Here is a 24,533-nt window from a genome sequence, read left to right on the forward strand (position 1 = left end):
TGAAGCATGCTATCCCCAATTTTGATCAAAAGCGTACCATTACGAACAAAGTTACAGTAGCAGAAAGTTGTCTTTACCGTGTAAATTTACTGCAACCCAAAGTACTAAATATCAATATCACACTAAAGTGAGTAGTCTGACAAGTCAAATGTATATATATTACCGGCTACGTGCAAATGGGATAGTTCTGCACTCAAATATATTCACACAAGAAACAAGCAAAACCTTTTATACCTGAAGCGCCGAGCTTCCGATTTCCCAGCTTGTTATTTCTTTATTGGACGATCAGATACCACCCAACAGGTTAGTGCGTACAGCAACGTTGAAAATAGGGAAGCGGTATATTTATCACGAACAAAATGTTAACTGATTACCAAAATGTTAACTGATTTAGCGAAAATTGCTGACAACAGTGAAGAGGCATCAGTTCCCACTGAACAACTGTAAGCACCCTGGAAGGGGAAACAAAAGATATACCCTTCGACGAAATGGCAGCAGATGCCCGGGGTTTAATATTAAACAAGTCAGGAAACCGGAAGCTGGACGCTTCAGGTACGAAAGGTTTTGTGTATTTCTTAGTACGTAGCACGTATTAGGTGTACAAATAAGTTTTCGCGGTTTGTCAAAAGATTGCCCCACCAGAAGGTTATGGAGAAATTGTCAGATGTAAAACGTAATATCCCAAGTTTCGTCATCCGGCAACACCATAACCTTAAAGTACTAGTGATTTCGTATCAGCATCACGTAATTTTTTTCGTGCAAAAATGTCAAGTTTTGTGCCGAATAAGCATCATTTGCGGGAACTTTTGATTTACTTCTTTAATTTGAAAAAATCTGCAGCTGAGGCGCATCGATTGCTTCTAGAAGCATATGGTGAAGCTGCTTTAAGTGAGAGAAGTTGTCAGGAATGGTTTCAAAAGTTTAAGAACGGTGAGTTTTACGTGAAGGACAAAGAACGCAGTGGAAGGCCGAAAGTGTACGAAGACATGGAATTAGAAGTACTATTGGAGGAAGATTCGTCCCAAACGCAAAAAGAACTTGCACTTACATTACAAGTGACTCAACAAGCAATTTCACATCGTTTAAAATCGTTAGGAATGATTCAAAAACAAGGAAATTGGGTTCCATATGAACTAAAGCCGAGAGACGTTGAACGCCGATTATGCATGAGTGAAATGCTGCTTGCCAGGAATAAAAAAAAGAGTTTTTTGCATCGTATAGTCACTGGTGACGAAAAATGGATTCACTACGATAATCCAAAGAAGAGAAAGTCATGGGTTAAGCCCGGCGAACCATCAACATCGACAGCTAAGCCGAATATTCATGGAAAAAAACTTATGCTGTGTATTTGGTGGGATCAGCTTGGTGTCGTGTATTATGAATTGCTGAAACCAAGCGAAACCATTACTGGAGCTCTCTACCGAACACAATTGATGAGATTGAGTCGGGCACTTAAGGAAAAACGCGCCCATTACTACTCCAGACACGACAAAATTATTCTTTTACACGATAATGCTCGTCCACATGTTGCGGCGCCGGTAAAAACATACTTGGAAACACTCAACTGGGAAGTTTTACCCCACCCGCCGTATTCACCAGACTTAGCCCCTTCCGATTATCACCTGTTCCGGTCGATGGCACATGGTCTGTCTGAGCAGCGCTTCACATCATATGAAGACACCAAAAATTGGGTAGATTTGTGGATAGCGTCAAAAGATGAAGAGTTTTTTCGACGGGGTATCCGAATGTTGCCAGAAAGATGGGGAAAAGTAGTGGCAAATGATGGAAAATACTTTAAATAAAACGTAATGTACTGTTCCTTCACAATAAATTCCTAATTTTTTATAAAAAACCGCGGAAACTTATTTGTACACCTAATAATATATCCATATATTATGTGAGAGTGTCCACTTTCGGGTGATATTGACATTTGTAGTCTTCAATTTTCAAAGAAGCAACAAATTTGAGGTATTATAACTTTGTTAGTAATAGTGCGATTTCCACCAAACTTGGTAAGATCATGCTCTATACTATAGCCTATATCACTGCAAAATTTCATGGTACTAGGATGAACTTAAGGGGGGTGTCTAATCAATTAATTAATTAATTAATTAATTAAATTAATGGCAGCCTCCTGTTTTTTTTTCAGATTTTTCGGTTTGGTAGTTTCTGAGAATGGCCCCCTTAAAGAAGTGATCACTTTCAACCCCCCGCGCTCCACACCCTTCCAACGAATGTCAAAACTAAGATCGGCTTTGAAAAATACTAATCGAGACCTTTAATTTGATACCCCACATGACTATATTTGATGAAAAAAAATTTTACACCCCCCTTTTGTATGTATGGGGACCCCCCTCAAATTCGACGTAAAAGGATGTAATTCACTGTATGCGTGAGCGTTCACAGTTGCCACCTTTCTACCAAATTTGGTGTCAATCGCTATAACGGTCTCCGAGAAAAATGCGTGTGACGGACAGACAGACAGACAGACAGACAGACAGACAGTAAACCGATTTTAATAAGGTTTTGTGTTTACCTTAAAAATGCCGAATGGAAGGCGAAACAATGCAAATGGGTGCACGTTCCTCTACATATACCTGAGTCGACGAACGATCTGAAGGTGGCTTGAAGCAACCAAACCGACAATTTCTTGAATCCATCTTCAAATTAGGGAAAATATTCAAAAGGCTAAATGGAGATAAATTTTTTAGTGACAAAAGTTACTCAAAAACACACATTCCCTGCGCTAAGATGTTCCGTTGGCTGCTAACGTCAAAAAGTTATTTCTTAAATGCTGTTTATATTTTCCACAGGCTACCACTAAAAGAAAAAAAATAATAAGACCATTTTTTAATTTTTTGTGTGTTCGTGTTACGTCTACGTTCTTTATTTAAAATAAACGTGATTAATTCATTTTTATTATCAACGGATTTTGCAAATTTTTATATCGGCTCAAGTGTCGTTATCAGCAATTTGATGTTTCGTATTGATATTACTTTGTCTAGTCTGTGTACACTGCTTTACCCGTTTCCCGAACCTGAATCATGTTCCCAAACAGAAAATTGCCAACCAGCCCCGAGCAAGTAAAATCATTATTATATAACTGCCCCCGCTGCCCCCGGCGCAAAGGTGAGACACCGTCTGAAGTGTTGCCTCTGCCCTGGACGAAACCATTAGTCCTTTTTTGATTTTTTGACTTATATGTAAATCCTGAAACTACACCCAAATATAAACTTCACTCATAAGATTGAAGTTAATAATCAATTGCCTTTCTTAGATACATATATCAATCAAACGTCAAAACGGACAACTTTCTTTTAACAGGAAATCCACCAGCAACCAGCGGACAATCCCGGTCACTTCGCCCCATAGTTCTGCCGCTTCCTAACAATTCCTCTCACAGAGGAGCGCTTAGAGAGCGAAAGACCCTACATTATGGACACTGCAAGAAAGAACGGGTACATCAGACCCATCATAGATACGATGATCAGCAGTACAGTGTAGTGAGTAGTAACCTCACTACACTGTACACACTGTGTGTGAGTAGTAACCTCACTACACTGTACAGACAACAATCGATTTCTACCGCATTAAAAGATCAAGCGTCACCTTCTCAAATTTGTCCGAGCATATAAAAAGCACATTAAATAGTTTGACAAATTCTTCTTCTTGTTAGCACTGATGAAGGGAACAAGTGGTTCCCGAAATATCGGAATTACATGCAAAAGGGGGATGTGAATTTTTTTTTTCAAATATAGTCATATGGGGTATCAAATGAAAGGTTCGATTAGTACCGTCCGGTCTTATTATAATTATTCTGTTGAGGGAAAGTCGTACCGCGTCCTTAAAAAACTATTGTGCCCCTTTTACTGGTTATAGTGTACCTATTAATCATAGTATCTCAAGCAAGCCTATAACCGTCAGGAACTTTACTATATTTCCTACTTCCAGATCTTTCAACTTTGCATCTGGTATTAAGTGTTTTCCCAGATGCCTCGACCTACTTTGCCCAAGTACCGGACACTGTCCCAGGAGTTGGTTTCATCACATCCTCATTGCCCCACTGATACACACGCAAGCCAGTCTTTGGAGCTTGTGTAATTCCCTGGCTTGTGTGCTGAGTTCGGTTTTTTCTGTCCAGATTACCGCTCCATAAGTAATCATTGGCCTTACTATTGCAGTATTTATCCAAATTAGTATCTTGGGGCTGCAACCCCATTTTTTTCCTCCCTTGTGGCTTTCCGACAAGTGTTTCCGACATGTGTCTTCCAGAGTAATTTTTGGTCTAGCGTAATACCCAAATATTTGATCTCTGTTTCCCGTTTCACCTCCAAATCATGTAACCTTATGGCTCTCAGGTGATCAAGCTTACGCCTCCTAGTGAATGGTACTATGGTGGTTTTGGCTGGATTGATCCACAGTCCCACCTTCCTGCACCAGGCACTAGTAACTCATAGTCCAGTTTGGATTCTATCACATAGGGTATCTTCATATTTGCCCCTACAGATTAAAACAATGTCGTCCTCGTAACCCTGCACTTGTATTGCAGTTGTTGTTAGCACGTTCAGGAGTTCGCCCACTACCATACTCCTCATAAGCGGCAATAGTACCCCGCCCTGTGGCCAACCTTGGGTAGTGTTCATGACAATAGAATTTGTATCTTTCGGTACTTCTATTTGCCAGCTTTCTAGCGTTTTGCCCATCCAGAATGCCAGGGTGTTTCCCACTTCCTTGCGGCTCAGAGCACCTTGTATCTCTGTGTGCCATGTGTTGTCGAATGCTCTTTCTATATTCAAAAACGCACACAGTGCTATTTCTTTTGTTTCTATGCCATCCCGTACATCTGTCAGCTGATACAGAGCAGTTTCAGTTCACTGTCCTGTCCGGTAAGCGTGTTGACAGTAATGTAGGGGATTATGCTTTAGAACGTTAATTCTAATATAGTTGTCTATGTCCTTCTCCACCGTTTTGAGTACGAACGATGTTAGGCAAATTGGTGTGAAAGATTTAGGGTGAAAAGGATCCTTTTTACACGCTTTTGGAATAAAGATTACTTTTGCCCGTCTCCATGCCCTTGGTATGTATCCCAGTGCTATGCTCCCCCTTACCACCCTCAGAAGAGACTCTAAGAAAATTCCTAGGCCTCTCTGCATTAGTGCTGGGAATCGGATGATTTCAGCGGTTTAAAAGTTCCGACTACTCACCTTAGCCTAGCTTTCGAGCATACCTCTTTTGCTAGTTTCCAGTTCTCCTTTCTTCTCCTCGAATAAATGTCGTTGGGGTGTCAGGCAGGATGTTATCGTCTGTCACCGTAGGGTAGGACCCCGGGAAATGAGTTCTGAGAAGCAGGTGTACTCTGTCCTCCTCATTCTCGGTAAATGTCCCATCTTCCTTCTTCAAACAGACAAAGGATATTCCTCCGTTTTTGGCTACAGACTTGTAAAGCCTCGGTGCTTCTGTGATCTGTTCGATTCCTTTCTTTCTTGAAACTGCTCCGTTTCGCTTTCCTGATCGCGTTTTGCCCGGTTGAAGAGTTTTCGTTCTTCTATTCTCATTCTTGCCAGGTTCCTGTTCCACCATGGTACATCCCTTGATGACTTAACCGTCTTAGCCGGACAGCTCGCCTCATATGCGTCAATGACGACTGTAATGAGGTTTTCCACCACTGTTTCGAGTTCCAGTTCGCTCCTGAAGTCACCCCTTGAAGGTGGACCATATTGTTGCTCAGGTGCGTTGCATAGGATTCCCAATCCGTTTTCCTGGGATTCCTTATTATTTTTTTTATTTCGGAGTTACCCCCAATGTCAGACATAGAGCGTTCATCCGATACCCAAGTACAATACCGAATAAGTAAAATCATTATTATATAACTCGAGAAATATTTGGGCTTTGTTGTATAAAATTTGGAATTAAATCTTATGAATGGTATGCTTTTGGAAGGGCAAGCACTTTCCCATTACTAAGGAGCAGGCCTTGAAACGAGGGGGACTCCTCCAGACCCGAACTTTTATCGGGAGCCTGGAATAGAAGTTTCAAAACCCAAAAAAGATAATATGGGGCCCGGCATAATTTTCACGATAGCCCCATATAATTCTCACCCCGGGGCTGATTTTTTCGCATAACTCTCAACCTGGGCCGGGATTTTCTATGGCCCTGCTAAAGAGTTTATCTAAATCTACATCAAGTGAGTGCCTCAGAGAGCAGAAATATCTTTAAACATTTAGAGCTTATCAGTTGCTGTATACTCATTTTTCATATATACAAGTAAGCAGTCAATAACCGCAACCGGTAACCGTTTCATCATACTGCAGCAATAAGTTTGATAGTTTTCTCTTCAGCCTTCTTTTCAGGGTTAGGGAAAGCATGCATATGGACAAATTGCCATAAAGCCATAATAGAGGAAAGACAGGGATATAACCAATTTCACAAAAGATTTCTCTACTGCGGAAACCTAATAAAACCATCAACATATTCGTGTTTCATGCAAATCGATTTCATTTTCGTTAAATTGATTGGATGGATATTTTATTGTTTATAAGTGTGAGATTTTACCACTATTCCACCCTCGGTAGCACCTGAAGAAATATGCAGAATTTATGTATGTAATTGGTTAGGGTGAGTTGCAGAAAATTTTGGAAAGGGGTCGATATTTCCATTATGAATCCAGTTTTTTTTTGTAAAAGACTAGATTAGAAGCCTTCTAACCACTGAATTTTATAATTTAATTATAAATAAAATTATATTCAATAAATATCATACACATCGTTTTATTCGACTGATCGTTGCCATCTAAACTGTAGGCCATGAGATAATAAAGATAAATAAAATATATATAAAATAAAGAGCTTTGCATGATTAAATACAATGTGATAACCTGCAATGCGCAAAAAAAAATACATTGTTAGCGTCTACACCGATTCCATATAACCAGAACGAGTACACGAACATTATATGAAACCCTTCCCAAAGAAATTTCGAGCTCATATGGAGGGTTAGTTTGGTATCCTAGTAACGTTTTCAAACAAACCAATTTGACAGAAGAACTCAAGATTAGATTAGATTTCGTAGGTTTATGTGATATCTTGCCGCCCATTTGTATAAATTGTTTCCACTATTCTAAGTTTTTGATAATAATTTCTTCCAAATAGTGACCGGAAAATGGCTCGACAACACCAAGACGGAGAAAAATCAACCTCACAAAGAGAAAGGTACGAAAATAATTCAAGTATCTTTTGGTGACATAATTTGCATGTATTCTAAATAGTAAACTATAATTCCTTTCTATTCCACGAAATTCAGAAACCACAAAATCCGAGATACTTCACCGTATTCGAAAAACTTCAAGTGTTACATTAAATCAGATGAAAAAGATTTAATTTATAAAAGGCAAATGGTTACAAAGCTCACGCGAAAGGACCTCGAGGACAAATACATTGAGTTATGTGATGAAAATTTTTTCATAAAACGACAGAATAATGAACTGCAGGACAAGATTAAGGAACTAACAACGAAAATAGTTCGAATTTCCACTTCACAAAGGAGCTATTCGAGCTCAGCAATTCTTAGGGAAAGGACATCGGAAAAGTAAGTGACAAATTTAAATTCAATTAAAAATTTGAGTATTTCGTCCAGGTATGTATGTTGTCGAGGAAGTAATTGTTCGGTATTTACACAACAATATCAAAAGAATAATTTAATTTTTTTAATTTTTTGAAAGTTGATACGTTCATGTCCACATAGTGCTAAAAAGTCTCTGTTGGTGTGATAACTGCTGCAGTTGGACTATCTCCTTTTTACCCGAAACATTATTAAAATTGATAAGAGTGATTTCGGTTTATATGCGGACATACAAATAAGATTATCACTGACTGAATCAAGCGTATTCTACACAAAACCCATTTGCTGACGTCTAATAATTTCAGTCACAGATTGATTTAAGGGGGTCATCCCGTGTGAAAGCCATTTTTTCGGTTTTTTTTAGAAATTTTTTGTGAAGAACTGGATAAAGATACAAATACCAATTTTTCTCCATAGATTTATTAATATCTTGAGCGTGCACAGCAATTTTTTTCGGCCCGATCGCATAGTTCGTTAATGAAATACAGAGTAATTTATTCACCCACCTCCACAAAAAGATGCTTTTCTGCTGCCACGCTAGAGGGCGCTGCGATCATCTTAAAGAAAAAAAAAATTAAACTAGGATTATTAAAAAATATTAAAAGCTAAATTTTTGGTGCCTTGTTAAACTTTTTTTTGTGAATTTCGGTGTTTTATCACGGCTTCTTTAATGAATAAAAAAAAACTAGTGAATGAATCGCAATTATCCTAGTTTGCGGACCGTAGAAATATGTTCTGAATAAGTCATGAAAGTTTCAAAGAATTTCGATGAATAGATTTTGGGCTATGGTGGCAGCCGATTTTCAACATGCACTTTCGAGAAAAACGCATTTAAAAAATAGAATGCGATTTTTAGCTATAAAACCTTAACTGATCATTAATATGCTATACCTAGTCCATAAACTCTAGATGTCTTCAAGAAACACATGTACAGCCTTGGCTTCAATTCTTGTCCTTTTAGCGAAGTCATTCGAAAGTCATTTGGACCGATAAATGCGAGCTTTATTACGGCGATCGACATAAATCCGGCATGTGACTTATCACGTGTTTAACCCTATAATTTCCGAACGACTCCGAATATCACAAAATCACTTTGCCCATATATTCAACACTATATCTAGATACAATTGATGCATAAAAAAATTCCATTCCGCGGATTCGGCCCACGGGATGACCCCCTTAAAGACCACCAGTAGATGCCACTTGTAGAAGCCAAGTAGAAGCCTTTACCGCAACTAAGAAGTACGGCGCCCAAATGGCGGTATAGCGGAATTTGAGCCGCTTGAACCCATAAGGAGCTCTGCCCGCGGGGTGTCTTCCGCAAATATCTGGCCTGAAAACACTTATCCCAGGAATTCTCCTGAGACATATGAACTCGGGTCACAATAGCAGATTCTATATTACTAGATAACCTCTGATGGGGCTTCATGGCCGGAGACAATTCAGATGAGTTCCGTGTAGACTCGGGTCTGACGACCTTAGCTAGGCCTTGCAGCATTCGCCTACTGCATCACCAATCAACGCAACGCTAGAATCCAAAGTTATATTGTGGTTCTTAACTCGATGGCAAATGGGTGACATAAGGAATCTTTATAGCTCGGCTTCCTTGATTTGTGCTTCATGGATAAACGGGTCGTCCTTGGTTGCCTTAAAATTGGTTCTGTGTCAATATGGGTGTACTGCCGTGTTTGGACTGATATGTTTTCAGGAAGGCTTCATGAACGTGGCTCGAGTTTGCAAGTTTTTATTGTGGTGAGTGCTGGCTTGTATTGTTGTACTCTCGGTTACGATACTGCAATTTGGAACAATTTCTAAAATTCCAACCTCCTTGATTCGAAGGTCATCTCGATAGCCGTTGCAAATAATTGATATTGGTCTGATCTTAGGGGTAGCAAACATCCAGTTGTTTGCTCTATACAGTTGCTAGGGTTGTTTGTAGTGTAAAAGTTACTTGAGCGCAGTTGGTTTTGTTAATCCTAACAAAGATTTGGTCAAGTATGCAGTTTGGTCGCTTGTTAAAATTATATAGTATATTAACAGAACAGTAGCACGTATAAGTAGAGGTAATTTGGCATTCTCTGAGTTTTTCGTAATCCATTTCAAAGTATGTCAACTCATCCCAGGAACATTGCTGGTACATTTATTGCGGTAAACATTGTGTTCCCATCACGGTGGGGAATGCTGGTTCCTCCGATTAATTCAACGGTTCGTTTTTAAGATTTTCTGTAAAACAAAACCTTATAAAAATTGGTTTACTGTCTGTCTGTCTGTTTTTTTTTTATTTGGAGTTTTTTTATGGATGGACATGGAAATCTTACAAAGACAATGCCGCGCCAGGTTGCAGCACCGTGTGGGATTCTCTCACACTAAAACCACTCCCAATTTCTCCTTCTTGCTTCCCCGCGGAACCGGGGGGCTCAGGTGTGCCACCAAATTCAGGATGGTCAGATGGTAGTTAATCTCGCCGTGTCGTCCCTGGATCCACTCCTTAATACGGGGAACCAAAGTGTGGGTCCAGCGACTCCTCTGCGAGTCATCCCACTGTTGCTACCACTTCTCCAGCGACTCTCGCCTTGCCGTCTTTCGGTATTCTGCACACTTTTCAGGACAATTCATTTTCCTTGTCTCATGCAGGCAGCGTATCTCACTTGCCAGAATGTTTATCGGGATCATTCCCGCAATAACACACACTGCGTCGCCTGATAGTGTTTTGAAGGCGCTACACACCCTTAGCGCCACTAAGCGGTAAGTCATATTTTCTCTCCTCGATTACTCTCACACGCTTGTGCTTCCTCCCAAACTGGGGCCGCGAACGACTCCGGTCATAAGTAATCTGCGACTGTATCTTGGGCCTCCAATATTAGCCATCATCCACGCTAATGATACGCTGGTATTTGCCGCTTTCTCACAGGCATAGTCCAGGTGTCCCTTGAAATTGACTTTAGGGTCAATCATCACCCCTAGGTATTTGATAACCGGTTTCGAAGTGATGATGTGAACACCAACACGAATATTTACCATATTCCTCTTCCTACGGTTGGTAATCAAGACCGCCTCCGTCTTTTCTTCCGCAAGGTCAAGCTGAACCATCTCCAGCCACGCTTTTATGGCGCTAATGGTTTCGTTAGCGTATACTTTAACGTCTTCCGGTTGTTTCGCGACGACAACTACAGCTAGATCATCTGCGAAACCGATTATCGTGGCTTCCTTTGCCACGGAAAGGACAAGGACACCATTGTACATGACAGGAAAGGACCCAACACTGAGCCCTGTGGTACTCTTGCGGTGACGGTGTACTGCTTGGATGCCTCATCCGTGTCGTACCAAAGTGTCCTCTTCGAAAGGTAACTGTCGAGGAGCTTAGTTAAATAACTAGGGACACTCGTTTTAGCCAGTGAGCTTTTTATCTACCCCGAACTAGCGAAATTGAACGCATTTTCAATGTCCAACGTCACCACGGCTCAGCATTTTTTAGACCACGATCGTTGAGTGGGCTGTCGAAATCCAAATTGCCGCTCAGATCCATCCTTATATTCAATGATAGGGAGCAGTCTATTGTAGATGACCCTTTCGAGCATCTCTCCTACCGTGTGATGAGGCAAATCGGTCGGTATGATGATGGGTGCTGGCTTCAAGAGCAAAACTAGTTTTTGTCTTTTTCACCGGTCAGGGAAAACTCTTTCTATCATGCATGTTTCAAAAACGCTGATAAACCAGTCGGGCCTGGCCTTAACAGCGAGTTTGAGAGCTCTATTGGGCATCCAGACTGGGCGCTTTGTTATCACCAATTCTCCAGCAAATCTGCGCAAGTTCCTCCTCAGTTACCAGAGGTATGGTGTAGACGTCCAATGCTTGCCTGTGTTTTTTGCGCTCCTCTTTATTCGGGGGAAGAGCGGCATCACGACGTCGAGCAGAAGATGCCGGCAGGTCAGTTGTGGTGTTCGCCCTCTCATCTTCTTCACAACCATCCTGTACGCTGTTCCCCAGGGGCTTTGCCTCTGCGTAAAGTTCCTTGAAACATTCCCGCTTGCCGGTCCGTATTGTCTGCTTAAGCCTACCTCGAAAGTTAACATATACTTGTCGTTTCTCGTCGAAGTCCGGTCTTCCTCTAGATCGTTGGCAGATCCTTCTAGCTCGAAAACATGGATCCCGTAACACCGCCATCTCTTCATTCCACCAATAGTTTGAGCGCCTTTTTTCGAGAACTCACCGCCTCCGCATAGCAGCGTCGCATGCTCTCGTTATGCGTCCCATTATTTGCTCTACTTTTTCTGTAGCCGCACCATCGGGATTTTGGCCTCCCAAAAGCATCTCTATGAATGCATCCTCTTCAAACTTTTTCAAGGTCCAGCCCTGGTTTTCAGCTCTACACTGGGCAGCTGCTGCTGCCGGCAACGTGTCGAAAGTCGTAGCCCTTTTTTTCCTTGCAAAGCATACGTTCAGGCTCAGCCTTGCACTCCATGAATATATCACCTTCTCCCCCACATTTTCTGCAACTTTTCGACCTACCACGGTCACCAGGCATTTCGCCGCAATGTGGCCAAATTCCAGGCATCTAAAGCAGCGCTTGAGGGACACCTGCTCCCTGAGCAAATGACCCAACCTAGTTTTACTTTACCAGCCGCCAGCATTGCGGAATCTTGCAAGCCAAGTGGTTCGAACTGCTTTTTTAAGGCGCCGCGGACGTCCTCCTTGATCGTGATTTCCTCAATGTCCTTACATTGTATAACAATCTTCTGCTTTCTGGAGCATACTTCTTCTCCTAAGGACTTCTCCACTTTGCGAGGAAATTTTCTACCGTTTTGCCCGGAAACTTCTTCAGCTCCAGCATCAAATCTCCTTTTTGGGAGCGTCTGATTCGGCTGACGTTTTCTCCAAGGTCCATCAGCTCAGGACCGTATTTGACCTTCCTGAGGATATCGGCGTAAGTCATACCATCTTTTTTAGAGATGATAATTAATTCGGGCCGTAATCTTCCTCCATGCTTCCTTGGTTCCTTTTTAGGGATTTACCTCCCTTGGTTCGACTAGAGCCGGCGCCGCAGTTTCTTTGATTTTGGTAACTTTGTTTACCTTCCCCTTTGTCGGTGAGAGGTCTTTTTGCCTTTTCGCGTGCTGTGAGGATCCGAAAGAATCGTTCGCGCCCTCTCTACTCCTCTTTTCAAGCATACCGCCCTTTGGATTTTGAGGGGGTGTCACTTGTGTTGCCTGGGTGACACTTGATTTATCCGAGGCATTTTTTTCGTCCTTGGCACTATTGTACAGTACACGAATGGTACGGACCATGTTTTCGATGGCCTGGTGCACATTGTGTTTGTCCTTTATAAATTCAGACTACTCTACTATTTAACCTCCGAGTAGAGCAAACGATGATTCTTCCGGATTCTAACACGGCTTCTCTGCTTGGTTTTCCCACTGGGCGCTTTCGTATTTATTAGCCTTCCGGGAGCTTCTCTTATTAGCTTCCTTCATCAACGTTGATTTGGGTGGAGATCGCAAGATCGTCGAGCTTCTCCTAAATGGATCAAACACTAAGTCCTGCGGCATGCTCCGTCCAGGTGTAGTCACCCCACTATGGCCTAATAAATGACCAGTTTGTGGGGCATCTTTTCATGTATTTTGAACAGTCGTCCTGGGGAATGATATACTCGTCTTAAATGCCTCTTTCTTCAGGCTACTTGTAGTATTCGGTGGCCAAGTAATCCACCCCCGAGGCACTGCAGTCGGGGGTTATCGACGGTCGGGAGCCTGCTTGCCCACTCCCAAAAGCCGCCGGTACTGGGATTCCGAGTCCCTGCACCATAACTTTTTCGCTCCTTTCTTCTTCCATATTGGTTTTTTGCTCTGGGTGTCCTTTCCATAGCCATTTTTGTCCACGGGTGGGTGTTTTTCTAGGAGACGATTATAGCGATTGACATCGAATTCGGAGAAAAGATGGGAACTGTGAACGCTCACACATACAATGAGTTACATCCTTTTACGTTGAATTTAAGGGGAGGGGGGTCCCCATACATGCAAAAGGGGTGTGTAAATTTGTTTTTCACCAAATATAGTCATGTGGGGTATCAAATGAAAGGCCTCGGATAGTACTTTCCGAAGCCGGTCTTAGTTTTGTTTGTTGGAACGGCCCTTTCGTTAACGGACCCATTCTCACAAACTACCCTACTGAAAAATCTGAAAAAATCAAGACGCTGCCAGTATATGATGCCTAGGCTCCGAAATACCTTCCATAGCGATATCCTTTCAAATAAAGTTAATAATAGTAGTATATTACTATAATTTTTAGTAATTGGCTGCAAAACCCCCCTTAGGTTCATCGTAGTACCACGAAATGCAGTAATGTAGGCTATAACATAGAGCATGATTCTACCAAGGTCGGTGGAAATATACTGTACTAATGGGGTAAACGCACATTCAAATGTCTTTATAAAAGAAATACTTAAAACCCTTCATACCTGAAGCTTCCAGTTTCCCGACCCTGAAGTGCCCAGCTCCCGGTAATCCGACTTGTTTTTCTTTCTTTCGCAAATAAGCAGTTCCACATTTTAAGCATCACGAATAACTGAAATTCGCGAATGTCGAACCCGCGAATATTGAGGGATTACTGTATTTGGATTCTGGACAAGGAATCCGTGGACCAAAAATACAAATCGCTCTCCAATTAGTCTGGTTCGACATCAAGTGGATGCGGGCTTAGGACCTCTCCTATGATTTCCTAAGTTGGCAGCGACAGTGTTCATTCTTATTCCCGACTTGGATAAGATTTTATTATTAAGATGTCTTTTCGGTATTTTCAGTTGTTAGATTTACGATTTTATAAAGTTCGAATTTTATCTATTTATCTAGAATATTATTTGTTCTTTTCCAGTATTTCCGATTCTTCAAGATGTACGACACGGATGCATTCATCTTATGCAAGGCCAATGGCTAGATCGTCCTCCCTAAATACTGTTTATAGAAGGTAAATACGTGTGAGTTTGCTCATTGTAAGTATAGAATTCATACATCCCTTCATAGAAACGTACAGTCCGCCACCCCGAGCGAAGGAAGCAAATCTAGTTCGTCTTCATCCAGCAGCCAGAGATCAGCTAATAACAGCGTGAAAGGATCAAATCAAAATATTGAAAAGGGAATTTTAGAAATTTCAGAAAAGGACTTGAATAATCAGGAGAAAATGAATGATCTGGAGAAGAAAGTTGAAGAATTGACAGAGGTGCGTTCAATGGGGTATTACGGATTGAAAGACTGTTAAATTACTATATTATCTATTAGGCGGTAAAGGAAGAACGTGAAAAGTGCGCACGCATACAGATGGAGAAACAAAGCGTGGAATCTCGACTCTCCGACATTGATATGAAGAAATTCATAATGGAAAACATTGAAGTCAACCGTTTAAAGAGGAAACTGGACCAGTTTCGAACCGCAGTCAAGCATCTGCAAGCTCAACAGAAAGAAATTCTGCTTGAGAAGGACAAGTTTATAGAGTCTGAGAGGAAAAGATTCAGTAAGTTCCTTGCTAAGCTTCATAGCAACTCGCTATTTCTAAATTAAATTGACCGATTGACCGATGGCGTTGAATCAATTGTTTTTGTTTTCCAGATAACGTCATAGAGCAATTGAACGAGGATAATGCTACCCACGCTATGCCAAGTGAAAAGAAAAGTGATCTAAAAACTGCTTTGAGAACCATAGAAATGCTACGGAAGCAGATTTCAGAGCTGGAGGTAAAGATTCTTGTATTTATTTTAGGAAACTGAAAATATTACTGCGAAATGGAAATAATAGCTCGTGGGCTAGTGGGCTTGTTTAACTGGGTTATGCAGTCCAATTAAAAACGGCCAAAAATTAACAACGTTTTATTTGTGTACTTCGATGACCTTCTATAAACAGTATTATGGGCCAGGGGTCTCAGTCAGAACGGCAGGCTCTGCTTCAAATCTTACTGGTATCATAAGGATTTGTATCTTAGACTGAAGGTTGGATATTAGTCTATTAGGGTAGAATGATAATCCCATGCGAGTACATTGGTGACCAAATTGCTTCCTAGCGAAATAAGGTGCCCTAACACGCTCCAAGGTCTTGGTTTAAATTGGAATTTTATGTCATCCATTCAGTTATAAGGATTCCCGTAAGTAATTTAGTTTAACCGCATAACGATTATGTAAACTAAACTCATAACGAATTTCGGACCACATCTCCTTCTCCTTCTGTTAGAAAAAGTCCCAGTTTACTTCCTAACGAAAACTATTCTTCGATGCTCAAGTTCAGGCCGGTGCATTGCATCTAGCCTTCCAAATGTGACTGTCATTTCTTAAAGCCAGACAATGCTAGGATATTCTCGATTTCTATCAGAATTTCTCCTTGTCGTAAATAGTGACTAAAAGGATAGAAATTTGTGGGCTAGCAATCTGCAAATTTCTAAACTTTGCTGCTACTGAAACATCAACAACACCTTGGGTAGGGACTGACCACACGCTGAAGACCTTGAGCTATCGAAAACGGACTATAATTGGGTTTTGGAATTTGCACACGTTCCTCTCCAACAGTATCGAAGGTCAAGCGAGAATTCCAACAATGGCGGGACATTCTGGGCTTAAGCGAAGTAAGCTAGTGGACTCTGGAGAGTATTTCTCTCCCTCTTGCCACACAACGTGTACTCTGGAAAACCAGCAGATGTAAATCCGGCGTCGGTTTTTTTTTTCCGACAGCTAGGTGCGCCCTCTTGACCTGCGGGCCGGTTTCTGACAGAAATTCTGACTGCAGCATTCCGGTCCAGCTTAAGAAGTATCACAATTGTGTAGTGCTGTGCGCCAACGGAGACTTCCGACATGGCAGAGAAAGGCAGAGATGTGATCGTGATGGGTGGTCTGACAATACCTTGTTCAGACATGCGATGGAGAAGCACGATCTTGGAAACCCTAACGATAATGGTAGGAAGTTTGAGGGTTTTGTCATTGGTGGCACATTATTCGAGCACAAACCCTATCATAAGGTCGAGCAATCGGATTGCCCACTTTGTAATCAGTACTGTCTTCTAGATGTGTGTAACAGAAGAGGCGCTGACATGGGTTTCGAAAGAGATCACCCTCTGGTGGTCGCTTACGTTCGCTTGCGTGTTGCTCTCGCCACTTCTCGCAGGGTTCAATATTGACCGCTTATATAACCCAGTTGTCAGTCGACAGTAAGAGAGCTATCTTACTGTTCGGACGACGGATACACTGAGTACTCTCTTCTCGAATGCTACGTAGGTCGCCGGCCACGCCCCCAAAAGGACGGCATAACATTTAGCTAACTACAGAATTGTGGAAGCGGATCGATGAACGGAAGGGATTGAAGACTCCAATATCCGCTGTAAGTAATGCCGGCCGTGATACGTTCGAACTCCGATATCGTGCTAAATCCCAGGAAGTTCAACGAATTGTGCAAAATTTGTTGTTCCGTTAGGGAAGCAAAGGATATCGTAGAAAGCAGTTATTTTATGAACGTACTCCGTTTATGTAGTTCTGCAGATCTGCTACTTCCAGTCGTATGGGTACCCTTTCCCAGAGAATGGTAAATGAGAATGACCCTTAAGATTCCAAAGAAGAGCACCCAGTGTGAAATTGGAGAGGCATCTGTGTATTCCCTTCCGTCGCAAAGATATTAGCTAAAATAACACTGGAATGCATCAAACAATATCTCAGAACCTTATCCGACAAAGAGCAGGGTAGTTTCAGCTCCGGATGCTCCTGCATTGATTACATCAACACCCGATGGATTTTGGGACAGTGCCAGGAATTCACATCTTCACTTCACCTGCTCTTCATCGAAATTTGAAGTCGAAAACGGAGTCCGCCATTGATGCGATTACATGTTGCCACCGATGACGCTTTTCATGCTGCCTTATCCAGAGCAAGTGGAGGAGTTCAATTAACTAAGGCATCTTTCCTTAAACAACTCGATTACGCTGATGACGTCTGTTTGATCTCTCACCGTTCTCACCGGACCATGGGTTTTGGCCAAATGGCTTTGGATTTGGAAAAAGTGGCAAGTGCAGTCGGACTGAAAATCATCATCATCAACAACCGGTATCCGGTCTAGACCTGCCTTAATAAGGAACTCTAGACATCCCGGCTTTGCGCCGAGGTCCACCAATTCGATATCCCTAAAAGCTGTCTGGCGTCCTGACCTACGCCATCGCTCCATCTTAGGCAGGGTCTGCCTCGTCTTCTTTTTCTACCGTAGATATTGCCCTTATAGACATTCCGGGTGGGATCATCCTCATCCATACGGATTAAGTGACCTGCCCACCGTAACCTATTGAGCCGGATTTTATCCACAACCGGACGGTCATGGTATCGTTCATAGATTCCGTCGTTATGTAGGCTACGGAATCGTCCATCCTCATGTAGGGGGCCAAAAATTCTTCGGAGGATTCTTCTCTCGAACGCGGCCAAGAGTTCGCAATTCTTCTTGCTAAAAACCCAAGTCTCCGAGGAATACATGAGGACTGGCAAGATCATTGTCTTATACAGTAATAGCTTTGACCCTATGGTGAGACGTTTCGAGAGGAACAGGTTTTGTAAGCTGAAATAGGCTCTGTTGGCTGACAACAACCGTGCGCGGATTTCCTCATCGTAACTATTATCGGTTGTGATTGTCGACCCTAGATAGGAGAAATTATCAACGGTCTCAAAGTTGTATTCTCCTATCCTTATTCTTCTTCGTGTTTGTGTTTGACCAGTGCGGTTTGATGTTGTTGGTTGGTTGGTTTTCGATGCTAACGTTGCCACCATATACTTTGTCTTGCCTTCATTGATGTGCAGCCCAAGATCTCGCGCCAATTGTCGCCTGCCCGATCTGGATGAAGGCAGTTTGTACGTCTCAGGTGATTCTTCCCATGATGTCGATATCGTCAGCATTTACCTCAGCATCACGGATCACTTTCTCGAGGACTAGGTTAAAGAGGACGCATGATAGGGCATCTCCTTGCCGTAGACCGTTGTTGATGTCGAATGGTCTTGAGAGTGATCCTGCTGCTTTTATCTGGCCTCGCACATTGGTCAGGGTCAGCCTAGTCAGTCTTATCAGTTTCGTCGGGATACCGAATTCTCTCATGACCGTGTACAATTTTACCCTGGCTATGTTATCATAGGCGGCTTTAAAGTCGATGAATAGATGGTGCAACTGTCGTCCATATTCCAACAGTTTTTCCATCGCTTGCCGCAGAGAGAAAATCTGATCTGTCGCTAATTTGCCTGGAGTGAAGCCTCTTTGGGATGGGCCAATGAGGTTCTGGGCGTATGGGGCTATCCGGCCTAGCAAGATAGTGGAGGATATCTTATAGATGGTACTCAGCAACGTGATATCTCTATAATTGCTGCACTGTGTGATATCTCCCTTTTTAGGTATGAGACAGATAATGCCTCGTTGCCAATCGTCAAGCATTGATTCGCTGTCCCATACCTTGAGCACAAGTTGATGAACCACTTGGTGTAACTGGTCGTCTTCATATTTAACCAATTTGGCTGTAATTCCAGCGGCTCCTGGCGACTTATGATTTTTAAGCCGATGAATTGCACGGACTGTTTCTCTGAAAATAAACATAATCAAAACCAAGCTGTTCAGTCTAACCAGTCATCGCACTCTCCCAATCTGCATTAACGAGGAGAGCATCGAAGACGTTGATCAATTTGTATATTTAGGAAGCGTAGTTTATGCCAACAGTGGCACCGACCTGGATATCTCTCGAAGCATTTTGCTGCCTCGTCTGAAATCTGGAAATGATGAACAACATTGTACACATAAAAATTTCGATTTGGATAGCAATAATCGCTCAAGTCATTCCTGAATTTTGAATGACTGCAACAAAACCCTAAATCTTCTCACAAACATCGTCTATTGAATTCTTCACTTTTCTCCATCATAGGCTTGATCTGATTGAAATAGAAAGGCTAACAAATCACCACCTAGCTTATCAAGTCGTAGTGGTTTCGGATGGTATTTTGGTGCAACTCATACATGCAAAAGGGGGATGTGAATTTTTTTTCACCAGATATAGTAATGTGGTGTATCCAGTAAAAGGCCTCGGTTAGTACTTTCTGAAGCTGGTATTAGTTTTGACATTTGTTGGTGGAAAGGTGGGGAGGGCAGGGGATCGAAAGTCATAACTGACCCATTCTGAGAAACTACACAACCGAAAAATCTAAAAAAATCAGAAGGCTGCCACTATATGGTGCCTAGGTTCCGAAATACTCTCCCTGCCGATATCAGTTCAAGCAAGGTTAATAATAATATATTAATCAAGGTGTGATTCGCGCTGTTTCTGGCGAACAAGTTTAAGGAAATTAAAACGTAATACCGTCTCCGTCGCTAGTAGTCATTATTTTATTAAGCAAATATCGATATTTCAGGAACAACTTGTTCCCTTCTTCAGATGTTGTGTGTTGTGTTCACATCAACCAGTATACATCCATGCATTGAAAACGATGTTACGTTTTAATTTCCTTAATAATATATTACTATAGTTTTTAGTAATTGCAGCAGGCCCCCCTTAAGTTCATCTTAGAACCACGAAATTTTGCAGCAATGTAGGCTATAGAACATGATCCCGCCAGGTTTGGTGGAAATCGCACTATTACTAACAAAGTTATAATAAGTCAAATTTGCCGCGTCTGTGCAAATTCAAAACTTTAGATATCAATATCACGCGAAAGCGGATATTCTCACATAATATATGCATATATTACGTGCTAAGTACTAATGGGACGAATACACATTCAATGACTTAATAAAAGAAATACGCAAAAACTTTCATATCTGAAGCTTCCAGTTTCCCGACTTGTTCTAATTCAGCCGTAGAGCATGTTGCCCAGTGAGCTGAGATAATAGTTACTCTAATTAACCGGCTATCAACACTTCCTTAATATTGAATGCGTGGTATACCAAAGTGCAGGAGTTTGCAGCCATTCTTACTTCGTCAGCTTTCTGCGCCACAGCTCTGGGCACCAGACCATTGAGTTTCTTACGGACCGGAGATATCGATACGCCCCTCCGAAGAGTTCTTACAAGTTCCTCCGTGTTAAAAATGAGGACACTCATATTTATCATATGCAGATACGGATTTGACCGACCATATTGCAGTTAGTAGTAGATTCAGGAGAGTGCGTAACAAAAGAGATGCTGACATCCGTCTCGATAAGGACTACCACGTTAAAGGTAAGGTTCACATGAAAAAGCACAGTAAAGCCACCTGGTTTGAGTTAGAATTTCAGGGGAATCTGTAGTTGAAAGTGGTGTTGGTCAGGGTTGTATCTTGTAACCCATACTTTTCCTTCTGTTGACTGGAATACATAATGGGATGCAAGTGACTGTGTGACTTTTCTTCAAACACCGCTGATGATATTGCTCCCTTACCGAGTCAAACACCTTAGCGAAATGGCCCTGGATTTAGAGAAAAAGGCATTCAGATTCAGACTGGAAATAAACATTAAAAAACTTAGACACACAGAAATGCAACTTTCTCAAGTAGAGGCTATTCCGCGCCAGCGTTCTTTGCGTGCTTTTATATCGGAGTAGTATACCGGAAGTGACCGCCAGTGTTACTAAAAAATTCTAGCTTTCATGAATTTATGTCTACGCTATTGCATCGGGGTATTCTGGCCTAAAACAATAACTAACGGAGAAGTCGGTCAGCAGATGGACTAAATAGCCGTCGATGTGTTAATAAGAAAGCCTTATCGGCAGTGGATAGGTCACACATTAAGGATTGGTGATTCTATAGAATAGAACTCACTATCCCAAGGTCGGCGAATGGGTCATCCTAGAACTATCTGGCGTCGAACAATGAGGAAAAGTGCAAATTTCTTGAAAAATTATAGAAGCAGGTGAAGCGTATTGCCAATAACAATCAGTGATAGCGCGTGACTGTGGCTGACAGCCTATTCTTTGCATAGGGGTGTATGATAACCATTAAACACAGATTAGTGTTGCTTGAACTAATTTGCTGATGTCCTGACGTCGTCTATGCGTCAAGAACCTTTACTGATTTCAGGATCCGGATCCATCCTGCCGCGTCAAATACAATGGACGGCCCAGTATTTTTTAAGGGTGTCATGACGTGATCCTTTCTTGTAACGATATTCAATGCATTTTTTTTGGTCGGAGTAACTCCATAGTTCTCCGACTTATTGACGTAAACTTTCATTCTGTTACTAGATTCTCCGATATACGTATACCACTCATTTATCATTCCTTAAATTTCCTGGTAAGACTTCTTTCGATGTACAATAACAAAGTCCTAATTTATTTTAGTACGATAAAAAGACGCTTATGGACCAACAAGAAAGCCTATCGAAATTGCTTAAAGAAGCTGCCTCACATGAAAAGGAGACCAAACAGTCACCATCACATGACAAATCAATTCTTTTGGAAACCCTAGAACAGCTGAAGACGGAGAAGGCGGCAATAGAAAACTCCAAAAATGAACTCTTCAACAAAATCCGTGAATTGCAGGATATGAATGATAAGCTCGTGGTTGACCTGGAAGGACTTAAGACCATGAAAAACTTGAGCGACGGCCTAAAAAATGATGGCAGCGGTGTAGGTGACGACACCATTATTTTGTTATCTGAAGGTATGGACCAAAATTATCCAATTCAATTGCAGTAGAACCACAAGAAGCAATTTTACTTTTCAGAAAATGAAGCGAGCGTGACTTAGAAACCAGTTACGTATTTGGAAGGTGTAGTTTTTAATAAAATGTCTTTTACTGATTTTCAAGTTTTGATCCGTTTGCTGTTAGCGACAATACACTCATTGATGTTGTACGTAGTTTTAAGAGTAGGAAAGATGATGTAATTATGATATAACTGGCGTATACTATTCAATTAAAGCTAAAAAAAAACAAAATTTGCCCAAATTATTGCATTTCATAAGGGTCCCTGATCGGCACTTCTTTTAACTTTGAAACAGTTACCCATTCTCATTCAAATTCCCAGTGGATCAAGTTTTCTAAGTGTTCCATGATTCGTTCCAGGATTATTTTAGTTGTTATCTTTGTAATAGCGTTGTTGCACTCAATACTCAATATGCACACTCTTCTCCCGGACCTTCCCTTTTCCCAGCCTCTGAGAGATATCTTAATTTTTTTGGCAAGTGGAAGCAGCATCTTTGCAGAAACCGCAAGGGCCACCAAATATAGCTCCGCGGTGAGACCATCAAGCCTGGAGACTTTGGTCCGCTTGAAGACGTTGATATCCAAAATAATTCCACTTTTATTCGTGGATCAATCCATATTCACAGGCTAGTCCTGTCGACAAATAGGATGAAAAGGATCTCGCTAATTTGGATTTGAATGTACACAGCTCTGGTTCATCCCATACTAACGTACCGTTTTATTGTGCAAAAAGTACAATGAAACGAAACTTAATAGGATTCAAAGAACCATGAGTGCACGTACCAGTGGGGCCCTGCAGTCCTGCCAGGCAGATGCTCTCAATGTGCTCCTTCGCCTCCTTCCCCTAGACCTTCATATTAAATACGCTGTAGCGTGCAGTTCAGTCAGATTACGTGGGTCCGGATGTCGGACACTCAAGCCCTTCGGACGTAGTAACATCTTAGATGAAGTACCTCGGCAACTTTGATAATTCGCCATGGACAACGCCACATGTAAGCCGAACTTCACAAGAAACTTTAATGCTGGCTTTCCAATCATGGCAGTGTGGAAGACCAGTCTGTTGTAGGGCTGTGACAGAGTATTCTTCACTGATGGATTAAAAATGGCCTATGAAGTCAGTTCTCAGGATACGCCAGTGTATTCCAAGCATAAGTGCTGGCGAAACTGAAAGCCTGTCGATGGTTAGGGCATGATCTGAGTCCCATGCGTAACATTGCCATTTTAACTGACTGTCCAGCGGTCACTATAATCTTGTACTCAGTGACGACATTGGAGACTTTGGGTTCCCGGTCAAAGGAAAATAGAGGGAGAAGAAGAGAATGGGTCGGTTAACAGATTGGCCAGGCGAGGCTCTGCTCTTGGCAGTCCTTCGGTGGTCACAGTTTGTGTCCCTCTGGCGACTGCTAAGGGTGAAATCTACTCGCACTATTTAGCAGCTGCGGACCTCTGGTGTCGAAGGCTCACAACCTGTGCCAAGTTAAGGCACTGGTTTATAAAAGACCATGCCGCCAGACTCGAAGCTGCGAGGAATAGCGAGAGAAATCTTCAAGCGTTTCCTTGCGATTGCCCGGCTGTAGCTAGAGCCAAACTACGGACACTAGATAAACCATTTTTTAAGGACCTCAGAGAGATCTCCAGCTGCGCGGTGGCTATGGGCTGGCTTTGAATATTTGAGTCAGCTGGAATCTTAACATAGCAATAAGTAGCTTCAAAACGGCGCACCACAACGCTAATTGGGCTTCTCGGAGCAGCCACGGATACCTACTTACTTACACATCGTGACATCATCAAGATCGAGGTCCTCATAGACAAGGCGATTTGGAAAATTAGATCGTGGCGGCCTTGCTTTAATGGAGCAAACAAAAGGGCGTTTTAATCATGAAACGAAGAAAGGAGACCTACGGAAAGATCAGGTTTGGCGAACAAACAGTATAATGGTAAATAACTAAGTGACACCTCCTGATTGACCAAAGTCACATCTTCGCATCGAAATGTCGTAGGTTCCTCATCTCAAAGGTTGCTAGCCATTCGGCTACTACATACATACTTATTCTCTGTGTGGAGTTGCCAAATCTCCCATTAGGCGCGTCCCTTCGTACGGACGAGGGAACACTCGGCGGATGCGTTATGGGCATGTACATGTGCACATGAGGCGATACACGTACATGGGCATGCTTATGTGCAGACCAGGTAGGTGTGGATCAAACGCCGTCAAGAAGAAAACAAGCCTCTTCACTTAAGATCGTTTCGATCGAAATTGT

The 24,533-nt window shown here is 42.0% G+C and overlaps 1 protein-coding gene across 1 annotated transcript; it reads left to right on the forward strand.

Moving 5' to 3' along the window:
* The first annotated feature begins 7,074 nt into the window (after positions 1-7,074).
* On the forward strand, positions 7,075-22,504 carry LOC119661687 (protein fantom-like). The gene is made up of 8 exons (XM_038071131.1): positions 7,075-7,208; positions 7,300-7,584; positions 14,485-14,577; positions 14,634-14,829; positions 14,889-15,120; positions 15,216-15,340; positions 21,909-22,230; positions 22,294-22,504. The coding sequence occupies exons 1-8, from the start codon at positions 7,159-7,161 to the stop codon at positions 22,314-22,316; spliced, it is 1,326 nt and encodes a 441-aa protein (XP_037927059.1). The 5' UTR covers positions 7,075-7,158; the 3' UTR covers positions 22,317-22,504.
* The last annotated feature ends 2,029 nt before the right edge of the window (positions 22,505-24,533 follow it).

Source organism: Hermetia illucens, chromosome 1 (genome assembly GCF_905115235.1).
Source record: "Hermetia illucens chromosome 1, iHerIll2.2.curated.20191125, whole genome shotgun sequence".
Classification (NCBI taxonomy): Eukaryota; Metazoa; Arthropoda; class Insecta; order Diptera; family Stratiomyidae; genus Hermetia; species Hermetia illucens.

What these genes read in the sequence shown, in the direction of transcription:
- LOC119661687 (XM_038071131.1), top strand. Translation starts at nt 7,159, where the DNA reads ATGGCTCGACAACACCAAGACGGAGAAAAATCAACCTCACAAAGAGAA. An exon ending in TCAACCTCACAAAGAGAAAG is followed by an intron (nt 7,209 to 7,299) that starts GTACGAAAATAA and finishes CACGAAATTCAG; the next exon opens with AAACCACAAAATCCGAGATA. An exon ending in CTAAATACTGTTTATAGAAG is followed by an intron (nt 14,578 to 14,633) that starts GTAAATACGTGT and finishes ATCCCTTCATAG; the next exon opens with AAACGTACAGTCCGCCACCC.